This window comes from Hylobates moloch, unplaced genomic scaffold, assembly GCF_009828535.3.
Source record: "Hylobates moloch isolate HMO894 unplaced genomic scaffold, HMol_V3 SCAFFOLD_33, whole genome shotgun sequence".
Taxonomy (NCBI): Eukaryota; Metazoa; Chordata; class Mammalia; order Primates; family Hylobatidae; genus Hylobates; species Hylobates moloch.
This window is the reverse complement of record NW_026652308.1, coordinates 2,647,778-2,667,522: the sequence shown is the minus strand read 5'-3', so window position 1 is coordinate 2,667,522 and position 19,745 is coordinate 2,647,778. Positions and strand designations below refer to the sequence as shown.

General features: G+C 52.0%; 1 protein-coding gene across 5 annotated transcripts in view; it reads left to right on the top strand.

Annotated features, from left to right (window-relative positions):
- Positions 1-6,568, top strand: part of LOC116463316 (recQ-like DNA helicase BLM) — a 99,213-nt gene extending 92,645 nt beyond the window's left edge. For all 5 annotated transcript variants that reach the window (XM_032146352.2, XM_058434582.1, XM_032146357.2 and 2 more), the window contains 2 exons: positions 1,629-1,830; positions 5,516-6,568. In XM_032146352.2, coding sequence (XP_032002243.1) covers positions 1,629-1,830; positions 5,516-5,693 — 380 coding nt within the window. In that variant the 3' untranslated portion in view covers positions 5,694-6,568. The remainder of the gene's footprint in view (positions 1-1,628; positions 1,831-5,515) is intronic.
- Positions 6,569-19,745: the final 13,177 nt, after the last annotated feature.

Below are 19,745 nucleotides of genomic sequence, written 5' to 3'. Positions count from 1 at the left end.
GCCACCAATAGCCTCTTTGTGAATCAGGTTCCTCCACCAAGGAAGGAACATGTTATCTGACAAACATGTCTAAAGATAAAATTTAAGACTAGTGTTTAAATGTTTTGGAGAAATGAGCATGCAAGTAGAATGTTGTTATTGTTAGTCATTGACAGAACCTGCCTGAGTGCATCATTATCAGACATTCCCAGAGTCATGTTAGGCCTGTCCTGTGGCACCTCTAATCGTGAGCTTCATCATCATTACAGCTTTAGAAATCATTGACTGGAGGAAAAGGAGAACAACGAAGCATTTTGTTGTAGGTGATATTGAGAGCACAGAAGTCTTCTGCTCTCTGATAACATCACCACGTAATAGGACACAACAAACAAGCCCGGTTCAGTGTTCTTCCTGCTTCCAGACAGGCAGTGTGGGGGTCTTCCCAAGGATGATGGAAATGATGAGCAGGATGGGATGAGATAGTTCAAGTTCTCTCTTTACCCAGTCGCTTTTTTTTTTTCTTTTTTTTTTGACAGAGTCTCACTCCAGGCTGGAGTTCAGTGGCACAATCTTGGCTCACTGTGCCTCCCAGGTTCCAGCAATTATCCCACCTCAGCCTCCCCAGTAGCTGAGACTACAGCCATGCACCACCACACCTGACTCATTTTTGTATTTTTTTGGTAGAGATGGGGTTTCACTATGTTGGCCAGGCTAGTCTCGAACTTATGACCTCAAGTGATCCACCCGCCTCAGCCTCCTGAAGTGCTGGGGTTACAGGCATGAGCCACCACACCTGGTCAGGTTCTCATAAATTCTTCTATATGGTAATTAGTCCATTAAAAGCCTTGTTCCGAATACATTTTGACAGTGAGCCAGGGTTGGAGCAGCCATGGTGGAGTCCTGTGCCCTTCATGCTGCTCCTGTAGGGTGGCCTGTGGGACAGGCCAGACCAGCCAGGAAATGGAGACTGGGTCCCCGTGTGACCTATCTATAGGGAGGTTTCATGCTTTTTGGGTGCCTTGGGATGCAAATACTTATGGAAATTACCATCTTCTTTGCAAATGTGTGCTTTCATGCAGTCTCACCTCCCGCATAATATGTGACATGTTCAGCCATATTGTGCAAAGACAAGTTTTTTTGTCTGTAAAGAGTAAAATAGGGTCTAGAATTTTCTTATGCTCATTTACTAAGAAACTATTGTTCAAAGATGAGATACAGGACTGTTTGTTTCCCTTATATTGAGCTAATTTTTTCAGCATATTTAAAATAAGTAAAATTGCCTGCCATCTTTATAGCACTTGATACTTTTTGAATTGCCTACCAGAACTAATTGCCCAATCAACAACAGGAACACAGGCCATATGCGACAGTATGAGTTAAACCTCATGTCTCTAGTTAACTTCAAGACTATCACAAATTTTTTAAATGAATTCTGATTCTCTTTTGTTAAAAATGAATTGCCATTGAACACTTTGGGGCTTTGTGAAGTAAAAAAAGGTTTGGTTCTTGCTGAATTGTTGAATCCATATGGCAGGGAAGCAGCTAGGTATCTGCTAAAATGGGCCCCTGCAGTGTGTCTCTTCATATACACTAAAAACACATGGACCAGTGCGACATCACCTGTAAACATCTGCATTTTCCATTTGTAGCTGAAGACAGTTCCCCAGGGATAAGCCTGTCCAGCAGCAGAGTCCCCGGAAGAAGTGCCACTGAGGAGCTCGACAAGGAAATACCCGTATCTTCCCACTACTTTGCAAGTAAAACCAGAAATGAAAGGAAGAGGAAAAAGATGCCAGCCTCCCAAAGGTCTAAGAGGAGAAAAACTGCTTCCAGTGGTTCCAAGGCAAAGGGGTATGTTTTGTGACATCTTTTGCAATACAGGGAACAAGGGAAGAAAGGACAAAAGTGCAACAGCTCTGCCTTGCTTTGAAGGATTTATTAAAATAAGCCATTATTAAATATTGCTAATGGAGTGACAGTTGTTAATGGAGTGACAATTAAGGTTTCATCCAAAACAAAAATATTTGCTTCAAGAAACAACAAAAAATATTTGCTTCAGATGTTTAAAATATCTACTGACTAATAGTTATGACTAAAGTTTTCTTTCTTTTTTTTTTTTTTTTTAATTTGGGGACAAAGTCTGGCTCTGTTGCCCAGGCTAGAGTGCAGTGGCGCAATCTCGGCTCACTGCAACCTCTGCCTCCTGTACTCAAGTGATCCTCCCACCTCAGCCTCCTGAGTAGCTGGGACTCCAGGTGTATACCATTACTCCTGGCTAATTTTTGTATTTTTTGTACAGATGGGGTTTCCCCATGTTGCCCAGGCTGGTCTCAAACTCCTGAGCTCAAGTGATCAGCCCACTTTGGTCTCCCCAAAGTGCTGGATTACAGACGTGAGGCACCGCACTCAGCCTGACTGATGTTTCTTGTTTGTAAAGATGTCTTCCATGTTGATCTTCCCTTAGATATTTGTTTGCTTGTTTGGGATGATTGCTCTTCTTAAGGGACTTTTCCACCTAAAATCCTATAAATCATACAGTAGCTGAATAAATAACAAAGGGTTTTGTGTCCTCGTGGCTTTTACGATTCTGTCAGTACTTGCTCCACTGCTTTTATTGCTGCAGAATCCCATGGATCTCCACCTTGAGGCGCATGCACACTCCCTGCCTTTCATTAACACCTGGGAGAATCGACCTCCCAGCCTTTGCAGGGGTAGCGAGAAGAAGCCACAACAGAGAAACCAAAAGTTCAGTCAAGCCAGGCCTGTTTAGGGGTTGCGTAAATGGCTTCTGTCTTCCCCTTCCCACGTTTTCCTGGGCCGCTCGTCTGGGACATGTCTGTTCTGGGCGCTTTCTGCACACCAGGGGAACAACAAAGATAGCATGGTCTGATCTGTGTGATGATCTTGGCAGTGTCCTTCTTTCTTCATAATTACATTGTTTCTGATAGCCCCTTTGTGGTTTTCTGCCAGGGCACCCTCTGCCTTCTGGCTAGTAGGTTAGGCCTGGCAGGAGGGAGACCATTGCATCAGTCTTGAGAACGTGTCCCCAAAGTAACTGTATATTGTAACAGAATTGCTTGCAGAAAAAAGAAACCAAAAAAAAGTCCACAGTCAACTTTTGCAAGCTGTTGTGTTTTCTTTTGCAGTTTTTCTACCTCTTGTCCTTCTGAGTAATAAAAAACAAAAACTGAGTGGGGAAAGAGAAAGGAAGGCAGACATTACCAAATTGTCATTTTCTTGTTAAGTCCATAAATAAAATCTTGTATGTGCTAATCCTCCTGCCAGAGTACCAAAATTAAAGGCATTAGAAAACGTTAGTTTAATTTTGTGATTTTGAGTGCGCAAGTGATCAGTAAATGTTCTTCAGTGAGGATATTTTCTTATTTCCATCATTTATTCCTCCGCTTTGGGAAATACTCATTTCCTCAGTAACTCACACAGAGCCGGAGACCTTAAAAGGCATCTGGCTCAACACCCCGGGTTTTTGAAGAGGAAGCTTAGGCCTGGCCTGGGGAGGGCTTATCAGAGGCCAACCCTGCCTGGTCTCAATTTCAAAGGTAGAAGCGGACACTGGCCTGCCCACACCTGCCCGGAGCACGTTCACTTCTGCATGTTGCCTGTGGAGACTCCTAAAAAACATGCCTGGTCTCCCATCTCATTTTTATGTATTAGAACAAAGCAAACCATATTGCTATTGGCTCCCTTATTTAATTTTCACAACTTTTGTTAGAGTGAAGCACTTTGCAGCATCACCTGGAACGTAATCTGATGAGAAGCAGTAAAGCTCACGCTCGTACCCATTTCCATGCTTGCTTTCAGTGAGCCTGGGTGCTTAAGATGGGATTTGTTGTTGTTGTTTTGGAGTTTCGCTCTTGTCACCCAGGCTGAGTGCAGTGGCACCATCTCGGCTCACTGCAACCTCTGCCTCCCGGGTTCAAGCTATTCTCCTGCCTCAGCCTCCCAAGTAGCTGAGATTATGGGTGCACGCCACCACGCTGGGCTAATTTTTGTATTTTTAGATGGGGTTTCACCATGTTGGCCAGGCTGGTCTCGAACTCCTGAACCCAGGTGATCTACTCACCTCGGCTCCCAAAGTGCTGGGATGACAGGCGTGAGCCACTGTGCCCAGCCAAGATGGGATTCTTTTTTAAGCCCTACCAGCTAAAGCCAGTGCACTGTGTGACTTTGTGTTACCCTTGGAGCAGCCTCTTTTTGCTCCACTCTCCTTTCCATGGACCCAGTCTGCTCCCCGGACTGAGAGTCCCTGTGCAGTGAAAGAATAAATGTGGCTCTCTGCCAGCAACCTCACCTCCCCACCCTACCCTCGGAGTTTTACATCTTCAGAACAACACACAATGAACCAGTTGTGTTCTGGGCTCTCTGAGTGGGAGTAAATGGATGGCCCAGGTGAAATGGAGGCTGCTATTGGCAGATTCATTCTGTAAATCAACATAAACAGCAGGTTTTCTCTCTGGGCTTAATTTCTCAGCAGGAAATCAGCATAGGGAAACTTCAGGCTGCATCTCTGCCAGTTTAGCAGATCTCTGCCAGTTCTGCAGTAAAATTGCCTTGGAGCCAGAGTTTAAGTCATGGAGCTCCACCAGAATGTCATTACCCACAGGCTGTGGCTCTATACCCTCAATTCAGACGGGAGGCTACTTGTATGCCCTGATGCCATGGAATTAATGTTGGGCCTGACATCAGCCTGGTTACAGAGCAGCAGGAAAGGCTTCTGCGGGTAATGCTGCCCACGGTCATCACTGTAAACATGCCGGCCCCATGGTTTTGTTTGTTTTTATTTCATTTAGGGGTGGGAAGGGAGCTGTTATCTTAAGGTCTGCAAGGAAAGCGAGATGCTGGAAGGACTTGGTAATCGGCTGTGGCGGCTTCTTCCTTGGCTTTAGAAGGCAGCGAGTGGGAGGGAGAGCTGGCAGATCTCTGGGTGTAGGCAGGTGAGCCAGGGAGCTGCTGGACACGGCCCTGACAGAGGGCCGCATCTGCAGCCTCCCTGGGGCTGGCCGGGAAGACGCCCAGCTTTGCCACTCCTGGCCACCCAGCTCCACCCCACGCGTGCTCACCCCACAGCTGCCTTGCTCCGGACTGTGCAAGTCCAGTCATTCCGGGGTGCCTGTCAGCAGGGAGCTGGGGCCTTACAGCAAGGTGTTTCACTTTTATTTGGTCAGAATAGATGAGGACGTGTGGACCTCAGCCCCTCTTGTAGCCTCTGGTTGTAGGCTGCCGAAGGTGTGGGTGGAGAGAGCGGCGGTGGGTTGGTCACAAGTCAGAAAATTAAGAAACAGTCCTTCACATGTCAGAAAGACAAATCCGGAACACATTTATATGAAGGGCAGCAGTCCTTTATTCCATAAGTAGTAAAGGAAACTTACCTTACCTAGGGGGTTCGTGGGCAGAAAATGCACGAGGACACATTAGGCCCAGGGAAGTGGTATCGTAGCTCTGTGCAGGTTGAGAGGAAGAAGGTCATTCATTTTTGGTTTCATTTAACATTTTGATTTTTTTCTTTGTCACATTTCAGGGGGTCTGCGACATGTAGCAAGATATCTTCCAAAACGAAATCCTCCAGCATCATTGGATCCAGTTCAGCCTCACATACTTCTCAAGCGACATCAGGAGCCAATAGCAAATTGGGGATTATGGCTCCACCAAAGCCTATAAATAGACCGTTTCTTAAGCCTTCGTATGCATTCTCATAACAACCAAATCTCAACGTACATAGACCCTCTTTCTTGTTTGTCAGCATCTGACCATCTGTGACTATAAAGCTGTTATTCTTGTTATACCATTTGAAATTTTTACTCGTCTCTATTAATATTTAAATAAATGCTGGGGAGTGATAGTTCTTCTTTTTAAAATAAACATTTTCTTTTGAATAAGCATGTTTTGCTGCCGCTGCAAGTGTTGTGGCCGTTGTTTCTCAGAACGTCTGAGGCAGCAGCTGAATCATCTCAGTGCAAGAGATTCTGAGCATAACACGAAACCCAGAAGCCAAAGGAAGAGCCACACGTGGGCCCTTGTGAAACTAAAGCTTTTTGTGTAAGACAACACAAACAAAATTGAAAGACAAATGACGGGGAAAAGAGGAGAAAATATATTACAAAGGATTAGTATCCATCGTACTAAATACCTGTGAACCAGTCAGAAATATCCCCGGGGGCAGGTGGACCAAGGATGTAAACGGGCTGGTCTCAGAAGAAGAAATACACATGCTCATGGCCGTGCGCGGTGGCTCACGCCTGTGATCCCAGCACTTTGGGAAGCCGAGGTAGGTGGATCACGAGGTCAGGAGTTTGAGACTAGCCTGACCAACATGGTGAAACCCTGTCTCTACTAAAAATACAAAAATTAGCCAGGCGTGGTGTACAGGCATGCCTGTACTCCCAGCTACTCAGGACGCTGAGGCAAGAGAATCGCTTGAACCCAGGAGGCAGAGGTTGCAGTGAGCCAAGATCATGCCACTACACTCCAGCCTGAGTGACAGAGCAAGACTCCGTCTCAAAAAAAAAAAAAAAGAAATATACATGCTCTGCAAATATGTGAAAATGGTCAATCTCCATGAATAAAAATATGATAAAACCATGTGAGACCATTCTTTTGCCTACAAATTATCAACACTGGATAATATCCCAGTATTTGGAGTCGGCAAGAAAGATTGGCAGATTGTTTGGGTGGGGGTGTGTGGCAGTCGCTGTAGTCCTTTGGTATTGTGGTGGCCACGTTTTTCAGGATGCTCCATGATGGGCCAATTGGCCCCAGCATCTTAGGTAGGATTTTGGCCTCTCTTGCCTGAACTCCAGTGGCCCCATTTTTGGAGACATGCCTTTCTCAGCTGTAGGTCACCTTTGTCTGGGTGCCACGCAGCGAGGAAGTGGCATAAGACACAACACACACCTCAGCCTGCCCTTTGTGTGGTGTTACCTGTGACCTTACTCAGGAGGGTGTAGCTGGGAAGACCCTGCCTGTGCCAAAGCCAAAGGTGTGAAGAGGGGGTTGATTGGAAGCCATGTGGCCTCCGCCTGGGGACTCAGTCCTGAGAGGGACCCTGCACCCACCCTGAGGACCCACCCTCGTGGTAGCACACTGACTTCCTGCCTCCTCGGCTGCCTGTGAGCCCCAACTGCCGCCTGTGGGCTTTTGGCTCCGCGTTTAATGGGGGGGACCGGCCAGGCGAGTTTGCTGAGGGCTGAGTGCCATTAGCACGGATGCGTTCCGGATCTGACATTTTCAGAGGCCATCCTTCTGGCCAGAAGAACCTTCTCTGGGGATGAGAAGTGGAAAGGAGACAAAGTAGCCAGAAGTTGAGACCCCTGGGGTAATGTCCCCAGCATGAGGCCACCTTGGAGAGTTGCTGATCCAGCCAGGGCATCTGGCAGGAGGCATGTCCGTTCCACCTGCTGCAGCAGCTCTGGCCTTGATGGTGGGGGTGGACTCCGGCACAGACAGTCACTGCTGGGCTCTGACCTCATCCACTCGTTCCTTCTGGAGTTGGAGCTTATCCCTCAGGGTCGCAGGCTGTGCCTCCAGGGGCTCCCAGGGCTGTGGGGGAAGAGATGAAAATAACGTGAGCGGGGCCTGAAGGTGGAGAGCAGAGGCCATGTGGGGCCCACACTACCTACAGCCCTTCCCCATGTCCTGGGAAGATGATGGGGTGACTCACCCCCGCCTCCCAGCAAGGAACCTGAGGCCTAGAGACCTCTGATTTGCCTAAGCTGAAATGACCACAAGTGGCAGAGCCAGGCCCCACACCCAACTCTTGAAAACATTCTAGGTTGGAATAGGCTCTGCTCAGTTTCTCAGGACCCAGGAGCAGGCACAGAAAATGCAAGTGGCCTCCTTCCTCCAGCTCATCTTCCAGTCCTCCCAGACCCCCCGGGGAAGCTCTGCATTCACCCAGTGCAACCCCAGGAGGGCAGGAGCAGGCAAACTTTCCCTGAACCGACGCCAAGGCTTTGAAGCCAAAGACGGGTCCATGGTGACAGCAAAGCTTCTCTGGGCTGGGCCCTGCTAGTGGCCCTCCATGGGCGCAAATCGCCACCACCTGGGATAGGAGAGGGCACAAGTCCACCAGGGAGTGCCAGCCTGGGACCCATCACGGGCCCATCCTCCCCTAGGTACAGGAAGGCCTGACTCTCCCACACTCATTTGTCACCCTTATGGAGGGCACAGGCAGGATTGGAACCTGGCTCTGCAGCTGCACATATGCCCTGCTGAGGCCCTCACACTACAGAACGCTGGCAGGCAGGCCTTGCTCACCTCCAGGGACAGAGAACCCACCACTCTCAGAGGAAAAGAACAAGCACGGAGAGCCCCTCACCCCACCGGCACCGTGCCAAGGGCTGTTTCGGGAACTCAGGTAATTCACTTCCTCCATCCCTCCCGCAGCCCTGGGAGGCAGGCACATGATGCTGGCCTTTTTTATGCAGAAACCAGAATTCAGAGAGGTTATGTAACTTGCCCAAATCCACACAGCTAGGAAGTGGTAGTAAGTAGGGTAACACACATCTCGATTTGCCCTGAAGAGTCCCAGTTTACATCCGTTGTCCTGGTGTGATAATTAACACAGCTCATTTTCATTCTCAAAAGTGCTCCAGTTCAGACAACAAGTTCAGTGGCATCAAGAATCTGAGCTCTTTCCCTGAACTATCCAACCTCTTCTCCCAACCCCACTTTCCACCCAGAGCCTCAGGGGCCACCTGCTGTCACCCGTTCGAAACTCCCGGCCTCTGCTGCAGGCTCCAGGGACAGAGGCTGCAAAATTATCAGCCAGCATCGCTGAGCTGTGGCTTTTCTCCAGAAGAGGAAGCGGAGGCTGTGGTCCAGGCCTTCTCGCTCTTCTTGAGAAACTGCTGCTTCTCCCACTCCTGCAGCCGTCTGGAACTCCTCTGAGGTCCCGAGGCCCACTCTGTCCTTCGGAGGCTCCCAGAGTCCCAGCCCGGCTCTTTCTCTGGCTCGGAGCTGCTGCCTGGGTGGGGAGCAGCAGGCAGCAGCTGTCAACCTCCCCCAGCCTGGGACCCCCCGCTGGCAGAGGCCTCTGGGCAGAGACAATGGCCGATGGGTCTTCTGTGGCAGCTGGGGTGGGATCCCCAGGGGCTCCAGCAGCCACTTCTCCCTCAGTGCAGCTGCCACAGCCCCGTGTGGCCTCAAAGCCAGGGCTCAGAGAAGCCAGCTGGTGGGGCGCACCCAGGGGACCCAAGCCTGGCCCAGACCCTGCTACGTGCTCCAGTTCATGAGTGCAGCAACCACTAGGAGGCAGGGGCTCAACTCTGCAGCTGTGCAGGGCAGACCCAGGACTTCGGGGGCGAGCCCCTTGGCCTGCAGAAGGCTCCTGCTTTCCAAAACGCACTCACTCTGCTGTTCCTCCCACCCCGGAAAGGCTCCTCGGCTGGCCCATGCTCCCTGTTGGCAGGAGAGGAAGGAGGAAGGGAGAAAACCCTCCCTGGTTGGGGTGGGCTGTGTACTCTGCCCCACAGGGTCACCAATGGGAAGAAGGACAGGACAAGAAGGTAGACAGAAGCCAGAAGTAGAGTCCGGAAAGCCCCAGCCATGGCGACGCATCCCCGAACAGGCCTGAGGCTGGTCCCTCTAGCTAGCCAAGGTGAAGCTTGAGGTTTTGGCATCATCACAGCTCCACTGTGTGGTTCCACAGCCCCACAGAGGGTTCGGTGACCCTTGGGAAGGTGCCAGGATGGCACTCTGATGGTCTCTAGGCTCAGGTCTATTCAGGATGTGGGAGTTCACCCCAGAGAGGCTGTCTGTCCCCATGGGTCCCACACTCAGGGCCTGTCACACACACAGGCCACAGGCGTCTGCCTGTCCTGGCCCCATCTACTCAGTCCCTGCCAGGAGCCACAAGGCCCCATGAAGGTCAGGCCCTGGCACTATGCCTGGGCCAGGAGTGGAGCAGAGAGCTCAGGTCCCTGCTTCCTGTTGGGAAGACTCTCCTCAGTAGGATAGAACCTGGAGCAGGGACCCTTGGCGTGGGAGGTGGCAGTGGTGCCCCGGGAACTGCTGACGCGGAGTAAGGGTCTGAAGAGCCACCACTACCAGACCTGAAACCCCCGCCTGGAAGGAAGGACATCAGAGACACTGAGGGACTCTGGGACTTCTGCCCAGAGCCCTGCTCGGGCTCAGAAAGGGGTGGCCCCCTGCGCTGTGGCCCCCACCGCTGTGGGAGCATTGAGACGCTGTGACGGGGAGGCAGTTGACACTGCTAACCCCGAAGATGAACTCAGCAGTCAGCACCAGGGAGATTGGAGGTCAGCCCACGCCAGCCCCACCACAGACACCCGCCTGCATGGCTGGATGTGCATATGAGGACAGAGACCTGTGCAGCCACCGTCGCCACCAGGTCCCTTGCACCCAAATGAGAGCCAGTCTGGAGTGGGCGGGACCCAGCCCCTTCCTCAGCCACCGAGTGCCCTTGGCAAGTTCCGTGGCCTCTCAGAGTCCCAGTGTCTCATCTGTACCATAAACATGCCACTTGGTCCTGGCCTCCAGGGCTGCTGCGGCATCCTTTTGGTCAGATATTCCACAAACATTTCTTGACCAGAGCAGAGCTCCAGGCATGGTTCAGCCTTCAACCCGGGCACAGGCAGGGAGGGAAACGCCCCAGGGGGAGGAGAGAGCAGTGTTGGAGTATGTGGGGTGGGGGTGAAGACCCCAGGGCACCTGGGCCAGCAGGAGTTGGGGAGGGTGCCCAGGGGGCTGAAACGGCCAAGTGACCTCCAGGCTGACCATCCCAGTGTCCAGCCACCCCCGGTGAAGCCACCCTGTGCTCTCCTTTGTGGTCCCTCCTCACCTAGGAAGAGCAGAAAGGACACAGTGCCCACCCGTGGGACCCCCTTCCTGAGCAGAAAGTGCCCCGTGCCAGCCTGGCCACCGCCTCACTGTGAGGATATGGGCACTCTAGGCTGGGCCACCTGCCTGTATGAGCTCCAGCCCAGCAAGCGGCACAATGGGGATGACCCCAGCACACCTGCCAGGACCCCCGCCCCACAGGGCCTGCCACTCCCTCCACAGGCCTCGGCTTAGGGTCTGCACCTTTGCCCCAGATCTGGGTTCCATCCCCAGGGACTTGGCACACAGCTTGTTGGATGGATAGATGAGCGTATGGGTGGGTGAGTGGGTGAAGGGGCACTGTGAAGACATCTGTCTCACTGCCTTCTCATGGGAAGATAAGATAGAAGGAGGAGATGGGGCCTCAGGCCGACAGGGCCTTAAAATTCTGCAGCCCCATGGCCAGCACCAGGCTAGTGGGGATGGTGCTCCAGGTCACCAAAGGCTCCCTTGTTACTTCTGCTGGCTTCATCTGGACAAATAGAAACTGCTTACCAGCTGGCTTCAGTTTTCACTTAGATTTTGTTCCTTTTTTTTTTTTTTTTTTTTTTTTTTGAGACAGAGTCTTACTCTGTCACCCAGGCCAGAATGCAGTGGCGTGGTGGCGTGATCTTGGCTCACTGTAACCTCCGCCTCCTGGGTTCAAGCGATTCTCCTGCCAAGTAGCTGGGATTACAGGCATGCACCACCACATGTGGCTAATTTTTGTATTTTTAGTAGAGACAGGGTTTCAGCGTGGGGGCCAGGCTGGTCTCACACTCCTGACCTCAGGTGATCTGCCCACCTTGGCCTCCCAAAGTGCTGGGATTACAGATGGGAGTCGCCATGCCCAGCCTAGGTTTCCTTTTCCTTTCTGTTTTTTATTGTTGCTGTTATTGTTATTGTTGTTGTTGTTGTTGTTGTTGTTGTTTGAGACAGAGTCTTGCTCTGTTGCCCAGGCTGGAGTGCAATGGCACGATCCTGGCTCACTGCAACCTCCGCCTCCTGGGTTCAAGCAATTCCCCTGCCTCAGCCTCCCGAGTAGCTGGGATTCCAGGCGCAGGCCACCACACCCGGCTAATTTTTTCTATTTTTAGTAGAGATGGGTTTTCACCATGTTAGCCAGGCTGGTCTTGAACTCCTGACCTCAGGTGATCCACCTGCCTCGGCCTCCCAAAGTGCTGGGATTACAGGTGTGAGCCACCGTACCTGGCCTAGGTTTTCTTTTGCTTGTGTACTAATGCTTTTGGCTGGTTGGCATCTTGTTTGTGCTGAAATAGCAAGCCAGTTTCCTCACTTTGGAGCTTCATTGTCTATCATGTGAAGATGTTCATAACCACCAGTGTCTGCTTCTAGCTCTCTTTCCTATCCTTTGCTTCCGGAATTTACTTGTGTGTGAGGAAGGCTTTTGTGGGGACCAAGGTACATGGAGCAGGTGGGAGGTGAAAGTTTGTCACTGGGTCCTACCTGTGCAGAACTTCAGTCCCAGCCGAGAAAGCAAGGGCCAAGGCAGTAGTTCTCAAACTTGTGTTAGCCTCAGTCACCTGGAGGGCTGGTTGTAGCATGGCTTCCGATGCAGCAAGTCTGGGGTGCACCCCAAGGGTGTGCATTTCCACTGGGCCTCCTGGTGGTCCTGATGCTGCCAGCCCCAGGTAAATACAAACCACAGCTGCCGGGAATTTTAGCATCGAAGTCTTGGGCAAGGCATTCTCCTCTCCTTCATCCTTGGTTTCCCATCTGCAAAAGTGAGGGAGTAGGGTGCAGTGGCTCACACCTGTAATCTCAGCACTTCGGGAGGCCAAGGTGGGAGGATCACCTGAGCCTAGGAGTCCGACACCAGCCCAGGCAACATAGCAAGACCCCCGTCTCTACAAAAAAATTTAAAAAATTAGCCCAGCTGGTGATGTGCTCCTATAGTCCCAGCTACTCAGACGGCTGAGGCAGGAGGATCTCTTGAGCCTGGGGAAGTTGAGGCTGCTGTGAGCTGTAAGCCATGACCATACCACTGCACGCCAGCCTGGGCAACAGAGTGAGACCCTGTCTCAAAAAAAAAAGTGAGGGCATTAGACTCTGTGACGGCTGTCACCTCCATCCTCAAGTTGGACAGGCCTGTCGGGGTGGGCTGGGGATCCGCAGGAGGGAGGGTGTTTGAGAATGTGGAAGTGGAACAGCCTTGCACGGGAGCCATTTTCAGGAAAGGGACTCACGACAAAGCCAGGGTTCTAAGCCCCTTCCAACACCAAAGGGCCTCTTAGAGACAGACTCAGAACTTAAAGGGAGACTCGACAACCGGGAAGCAATAAGCAAAAGCACCACTCCCAGCAGGCATTTTGCAGTGTGTGAGAGGCAAAGGAAACCTCCTTTAAAACTCTGGAAACAAGCATAAACTGATATTTCCCAGGCCCTGCCAGCCTGGGAGTCAAATGAGGTCATGTTACCACCCAAATCTGCCTGAGAACAGAGTCCTGTCTCCCTGCCGGGCCAGGCAAATGCCACTTCAAGATACAGTCCGTTGAGAACCCCTAGACTGGGACCTTAGGCTGCAACGTGTGATGAAGGCTTTCTAGAAAAATGCAATTGCAGGGTTTGTCTAGAGACTGCTCTTCTTGCCTGGGCCCCAGCGGGATCCAATGACCTGAGCGGGGAACAGACTCAAGTCCCAGAGCAGGATGGGGGACAGCCTCACCTACCAATTTCTTTTCTTTTTTTTTTCTTTTTTTTGGAGACAGGCTCTCGCTCTGTCACCCAGGCTGGAGCGCAATGGTGCAATCTTGGCTGACTGCAACCTCTGCCTCCTGGGTTCAAGTGATTCGCGTACCTCAGCCTCCCAAGTAGCTGGGACTACAGGTGCCAGCCACCACGCCCAGCTAATTTTTGTATTTTTAGTAGCAACAGAGTTTCACCATGTTGGCCAGGCTGGTCTTGAACTCCTCACCTCAGGTGATCTGCCCGCCTCAGCATCCCAAAGTGCTGGGATTACAAGCATGAGCCACCATGCTAGGCCTGCAATTTCTTAGACTATTGAATGGCCCCGGAGTCAGATTGCTTGGGGTCAAAGGCCACTTTTACCACCTGCTGTGTGACCTTGAGCCCTTGAGCAAGTTATTTAACTTCTCTGTGCCTCAGGGAGCTCATAACAGCACTATACTGTGGGGTCGTGCCAGATCTGTCCCATAGACCCTGACCAATGGATGAAATGAGTACTCAGACACAGGTATGCAGTGTAAGAGCAGCTAGGTGACTGCCTGGCTCTAGTGGCCAGAGAGCAGCCCCAAGAAGCTGGAGCTGCTTGCTTTTATTCAGTGCAGGCACAATGCCGAAAACCTGGAGCCAACACGACCTGCAGGTAACTAACAATTACTGTGGCCAGGCACGGTGGCTCACGCCTCTAATCTCGGCACTTTGGGGGTCAAGGCAGGTGGATCATGAGGTCAGGAGTTCAAGACCAGCCTGGCCAAGATGGTGAAACACTGTCTCTACCAAAAATACAAAAATTAGCTGGGAGTGGTGGCAGGCGCCTGTAATCCCAGCTACTCGGGAGGCTGAGGCAGGAGAATCGCTTGAATCCTGAGGGGGCAGAGATTGCAGTGAGCTGAGATAGTGATACTGCACTTAAGCCTGGGTGACAGAGTGAGACTCTATCTCAAAAAAAAAAAAAAAATTATTGTTCCCCTTTCAGTGAACCTCACACGCTCATGATCAAAGGTCAGTTCCTGGTCAACATAAACAAGCCTTTTAAGATAAATTCCCCCACACTCCCTTGTACCTATTCCTTGCCCTCTGCCTCAGGGTTATAGAACAGCTACCTTCAGTTATTCTCCCCCAAGGTTCTGCAAAACCTTCTGACCTTTCAGAAGGAAACGGAGTGTCTGGCTGTCAGTGAAGGTTCTTGTACTGTAATATGTAGACACTGTATGTACTTGTTGTTTGCCACATATATTTGTGCAGAAGTTGATTGGTGAATAAACCGGACATCATTTTCACTCAGTGGGTCTCAGCCATTCTCAACCTAATCCTTTTATGGAATCAGTCTCAAAAAAAGAAGCCTCCTTCAGGCATGGCTACACCCAGCTATCCAACCATAATGTAAGCATCCAGGTTTTGGAGCTCTAGAAATTGGCGGAACAGGTAGACTACACCCCGTAATATAGGTCTCAATCCAGGCTCTAGGAACCCCTGGAAAATCCTGAAATAGATGTCACAGGGTATCTAAACCCCTCAAGTGCATGTATTATTCTTGTGTGTCTCTGCAGATTTCTGGGAAGGGGACCACCATTTTTCTCAGGTTGTCAGAGGAGCCAGCAACCCCCAAAAGTTGTAAGATTCTGCCTCAGGGAAGATGATGCAGGCCTCAGCAGGTGCCCTCAACAGCACAGGCACTCCCAGGGACACTCTGGGCACCCCCAGGCACCAAAGCACTGGGGCAAAGATGAGAGTGGCTCACTCCACATCTCCTTTGCTGAGAGCCAAGCCCTCTCCAAAGCCAGGAGAAAACAACAAAATCGGACGGCAGTGCACACTCAGAAGCATGAAACCCTGGCGAGGAAGCATCATTACAATTAGCCGTGACGACAGGCTGCCTATGATATTAGGACACACAGTGGTTCTGCGTCATCACAAACAGCAGGGGGTTCAGGAGGCCGCCGGTCGGCAGGGGACAGGACATGGTGAGAGGTGACAGTCTGCGGGCAGCCCTCGCTCGCTCTTGGCACCTCCTTGGCCTTGGTGCCCACTCTGGACAGGCTTGAGGAGCTCTTCAGCCCACCGCTGCGCTGTGGGAGCCCCTTTCTGGGCTGGCCAAGGCCGGAGCCAGCTCCCTCAGCTTTCAGGGAAGTATGGAGGGAGAGGCGCGGGCGGGAACCAGGGCTGCCCGCGGCGCTTGCGAGCCAGCGTGAGTTCCGGGTGGGCGTGGGCTCGGCGGGCCCGCACCAGGAGTGGCCGGCCGGCCCGCAAGCCCCGGGCAGTGAAGGGCTTAGCACCTGGGCCAGCAACTGCTGTGCCCGATTTCTGGCCGGGCCTTAGCTGCCTCCCCGCGGGGCAGGGCTTGGGATCTGCAGCCCGCCATGCCTGAGCCTCCTCCCCAGCGCCCTGGGCTCCTGCGCGGCCCGAGCCTCCCGGACGAGCGCCGCTCCCTGCTCCACGGCGCCCAGTCCCATCGACTGCCCAAGGGCTGAGGAGTGCGGGCACACAGTGCAGGACTAGCAGGCAGCTCCATCTGCAGCCCTGGTGCGGGATCCACTGGGTGAAGCCAGCTGGGCTCCTGAGTCTGGTGGGGACTTGGAAAATCTTTATGTCTAGCTAAGGGATTGTAAATGCACCAATCAGCACTGTGTATCTAGCTCAAGGTTTGTAAACACACCAATCAGCACCCTGTGTCTAGCTCGGGGTTTCTGAATGCACCCATCGGCATTCTGTATCTAGTTAATCTGGTGGGTACTTAGAGAATCTTTGTGTCTAGCTAAGCGATTGTTAATGCACTGATCTGCACTCTGTATCTAGCTCAAGGTTTGTAAATGCACCAATCAGCAGCCTATATCTAGCTCAGGGTTTATAAATTCGCCAATCAACACTCTGTATCTAGCTAATCTAGTGGGGAGGTGGAGAACTTTTGTGTCTAGCTCAGGGATTGTAAATGCACCAATCAGCACCCTGTTAAAACGGACCAATCAGGTCTCTGTAAAACAGACCAATCGGCTCTCTGTAAAATGGACCAATCATCAGGATGTGGGTGGGGCCAGATAAGAGCATAAAAGCAGGCAGCCCAAGCTGGGAGTGGTAAACCGCTGGCGTTCTGTTTCGTGCTGTAGCGTTTCTGTTGTTTCGCTGTTTGCAATAAAGCTAGCTGTTGCTCGTTTTCTGGGCCTACAGGGCGTTTATAAGCTGTAACAGTCACTGTGAAGGTTTACAGCTTCGCTCCAGAAGCTGGTGAGAGCAAGAACCAACCGGGAAGAACGAACGCTCCAGACGCGCCGCCTTTAGAGCTGTAACACCGCGAAGGTCTGCAGCTTCACTCCTGAGCCAGCAAGACCACGAACCTACCAGAAGGAAGAAACTCTGAATGCATCCGAACGTCAGAAGGAACAAACTCTGGCCACGCCGCCTTTAAGAACTGTAGTATGCACCGCGAGGGTCCGCGGCTTTTTTCTTGAGGTCGGTGAGACCAAGAATCCACGAATTCCGGACACAATGGGACTTGCATGCAGTCAATGGGGCAGTTCGGACCAAAGGGCCAGAGGTGGCACCACAGCTGCCCTGAGGCCTTGGTCTCTCTGAGCTTCGCTCTCGCTTGAGAAAGGGGATTCCAGGGAGGATGGGTAGCGGTAACCTAGCTCACTTTCCTCCACGGTTGTGGTGAAGAGCCCAGAAGCTATGGATGTGGGCGACGCATTCGAGGTAAGCTTCAGAAGCAGCGGGTGCTAGGTAGCCACATTGACACCCGGCACCAGCGCTTCCTCCTGGGGGCTCCTGGGTCCAAGGGGTTCGTGACAGTCCCTGCCACAGGGATGTAGAGTCTGCAATGTGCAAACGTGCTTTGTACGCATTGGCATCCTGGCAAGCTGTAACCCTTGTCATGATTCATGTTCCCCGGGGACACATGGGGGCCCCTGTGGGCACACCCCTACACCCCGCTTTTGGTTAGGGCTGTGCCAGCAGAAGGCTGGGGCTGGACAATAGAGGGGATGTTGGGGCTGGGTGGGAGGTAGGAAAGGAGAAGGGGAAATTTAGCAAGGAAAGAGCAGAAACGTCCTAGAGAGAAATTAAATTGTAATTTTGTGGTGAACAGCGAGAGTTGTTTTTCCCATATCCTCACCGAAAGATTCCAATACAATCTTTGCCACCTTGTGTCATGGATCTATTTTGAGCTCCGTCGCGGTTCCTGAGCTCCTGTGCTTAGAGTGCACCAGGCTGTGCCTTCCTGATTCAAGTCATTTTTTTTTTCCAAGGTGGAGTCTCGCTTTGTCGTTCCAGGCTGGAGTGCAGTGGCATGATATCAGCTCACTGCAACCTCCACCTCCCGGGTTCAAGTGGTTCTCCTGCTTCAGCCTCCCAAGTAGCTGGGATTACAGGTGCACGCCACCACGCCTGGCTAATTTTTGTGTTTTTGATAGAGGTGGGGTTTCACCATGTTGTCCAGGCTGGTCTCAAACTCCTGGCCTCAAATGATCTACCCAATTAGGCCTCCCAAAGTGCTGGGATTACAGGTATGAGCCGCCGTGCCCCGACTTGCGATTTTTGTATCTCAGCTCAGCTCTTCACATGAATTCATTCTCACAACCGTGGGGGATTGGGGGGGGGGGGGTCCAGTAGCTTTTCCCTTTTCACAGCCAAAGCAGCTGAATCACCAAGCCTGTGAAACAAGTAAAGGAAGATCTGCCCGATGTTCACCAGGCTGGCCCTGCCAGGTCACTGCAAAGTGGGGCAAGATGAGAACAGGGTCAGGGGCTGATGACACCCAGGGCGCCCCAGCAGGACATCCTGGCCCAACTGCTCTCCAGGGTCTCCGCCCAGGGTTGCGGTCAGAGGGCCAAGCTTTGCTACTAGTCATGGCCCAAGTAGCCTGTAGCTTCTTCCCCGGATGAATGTGAGATCCTCCCAGGAAGGCCTGATCCGACCTAATCCCAGTCTCCCCACCTTTTCTGTTGCTGCTTCCTTATCCGGATCTCTCCACCCATTGCTCGGCCCACGCTTACCGCTGGGCTCAGCTCTACTCCGGTACTGCTGCCCGAACAGTGCGTGGATGGGAGCGGGGCAGGCACGAGGGGAGGTGGAGGGGTCACTGCTCCTGGGAGGGCTGGGAATGGCAGTGAGCCCGTGGTCTGGCCACCCTCCCTCCGTGAGGTTCAAGATCAAAGTTCCCATGGGAAGGCCACGACCATTTCTTCTGTGAGGCCCAGAAATCGGAATGGGTTCCTCATACTAAAGGCAAAGACCTTCTTGGCCAGGTGCGGTGGCTCCTGCCTACCAGCACTTCGGGAGGCCGAGGCAGGCGGATCACTAGAGGTCAGGAGTTGGAGACCAGCCTGGCCAACATGGTGAAACGCTATCTCTACTAAAAATACAAAATTAGCCGAGCGTGGTGGTACATGCCTGTAGTCCCAGCTACTCTAGAGGCTGAGGCACGCGAATTGCTTGAACCCCGGAGGTGGAGGTTGCAGCGAACCCAGATCATGCCACTGCACTCCAGCCTAGGAGACAGAAAAAAATATTAAAATTTAGCCAGGCGCAGTGGCTTATGCCTGTAATCCCAGCACTTTGGGAGGCCGAGGTGGGCAGATCACGAGGTGAGGGGATCGAGAACACTCTTGCTAACATGGTGAAACCCTTTCTCTACTAAAAATACAAAAAATTAGCCGGGTGTTGTGGCACATGGCTGTAGTCCCAGCTACTTGGTAGGCTGAGGCAGGAGAATCACTTGAACCCGGGAGGTGGAGGTTGCAGTGAGCCGAGATCGCGCCGCTGCACTCCAGCCTGGGCCACAGAGCAAGACTCCGTCTCAGAAAAATAATAATAATTAAAATAATTAAAAAAAAAAATTTTAAGACCTTCCTGCCCCCTGAAGTGAGCCACCCTGATCCCAGCCCCCAGGTCTGGAGTCAGCATTTCCAGTTCTTCAAACCTGCCTGTTGCTGACGTGCTGGGTGACCTTGGGCAAGTCACTTCACTTCTCTGTGCCTCAGAGGCCTCACCAATAGGATGATCCTCATTGGAAGCTGATAATCAAATCCGCCCATCCACTTGGACATTCCAGGACTATTCAATTTCAGTGCCATATGGACTTATATAAGCAGGGCTGCATTTCTTTAATATGAGTAAAACGCAAATACTCCTGGTGGATGAGTCAGCACTTCTAAACCCCAAGCCTGCTCAGGCGCATCACTTGGGCGGGAGGGAGAGGTCCCACCCAGACCCACAGACCTCTGCTCTTGGGGTGG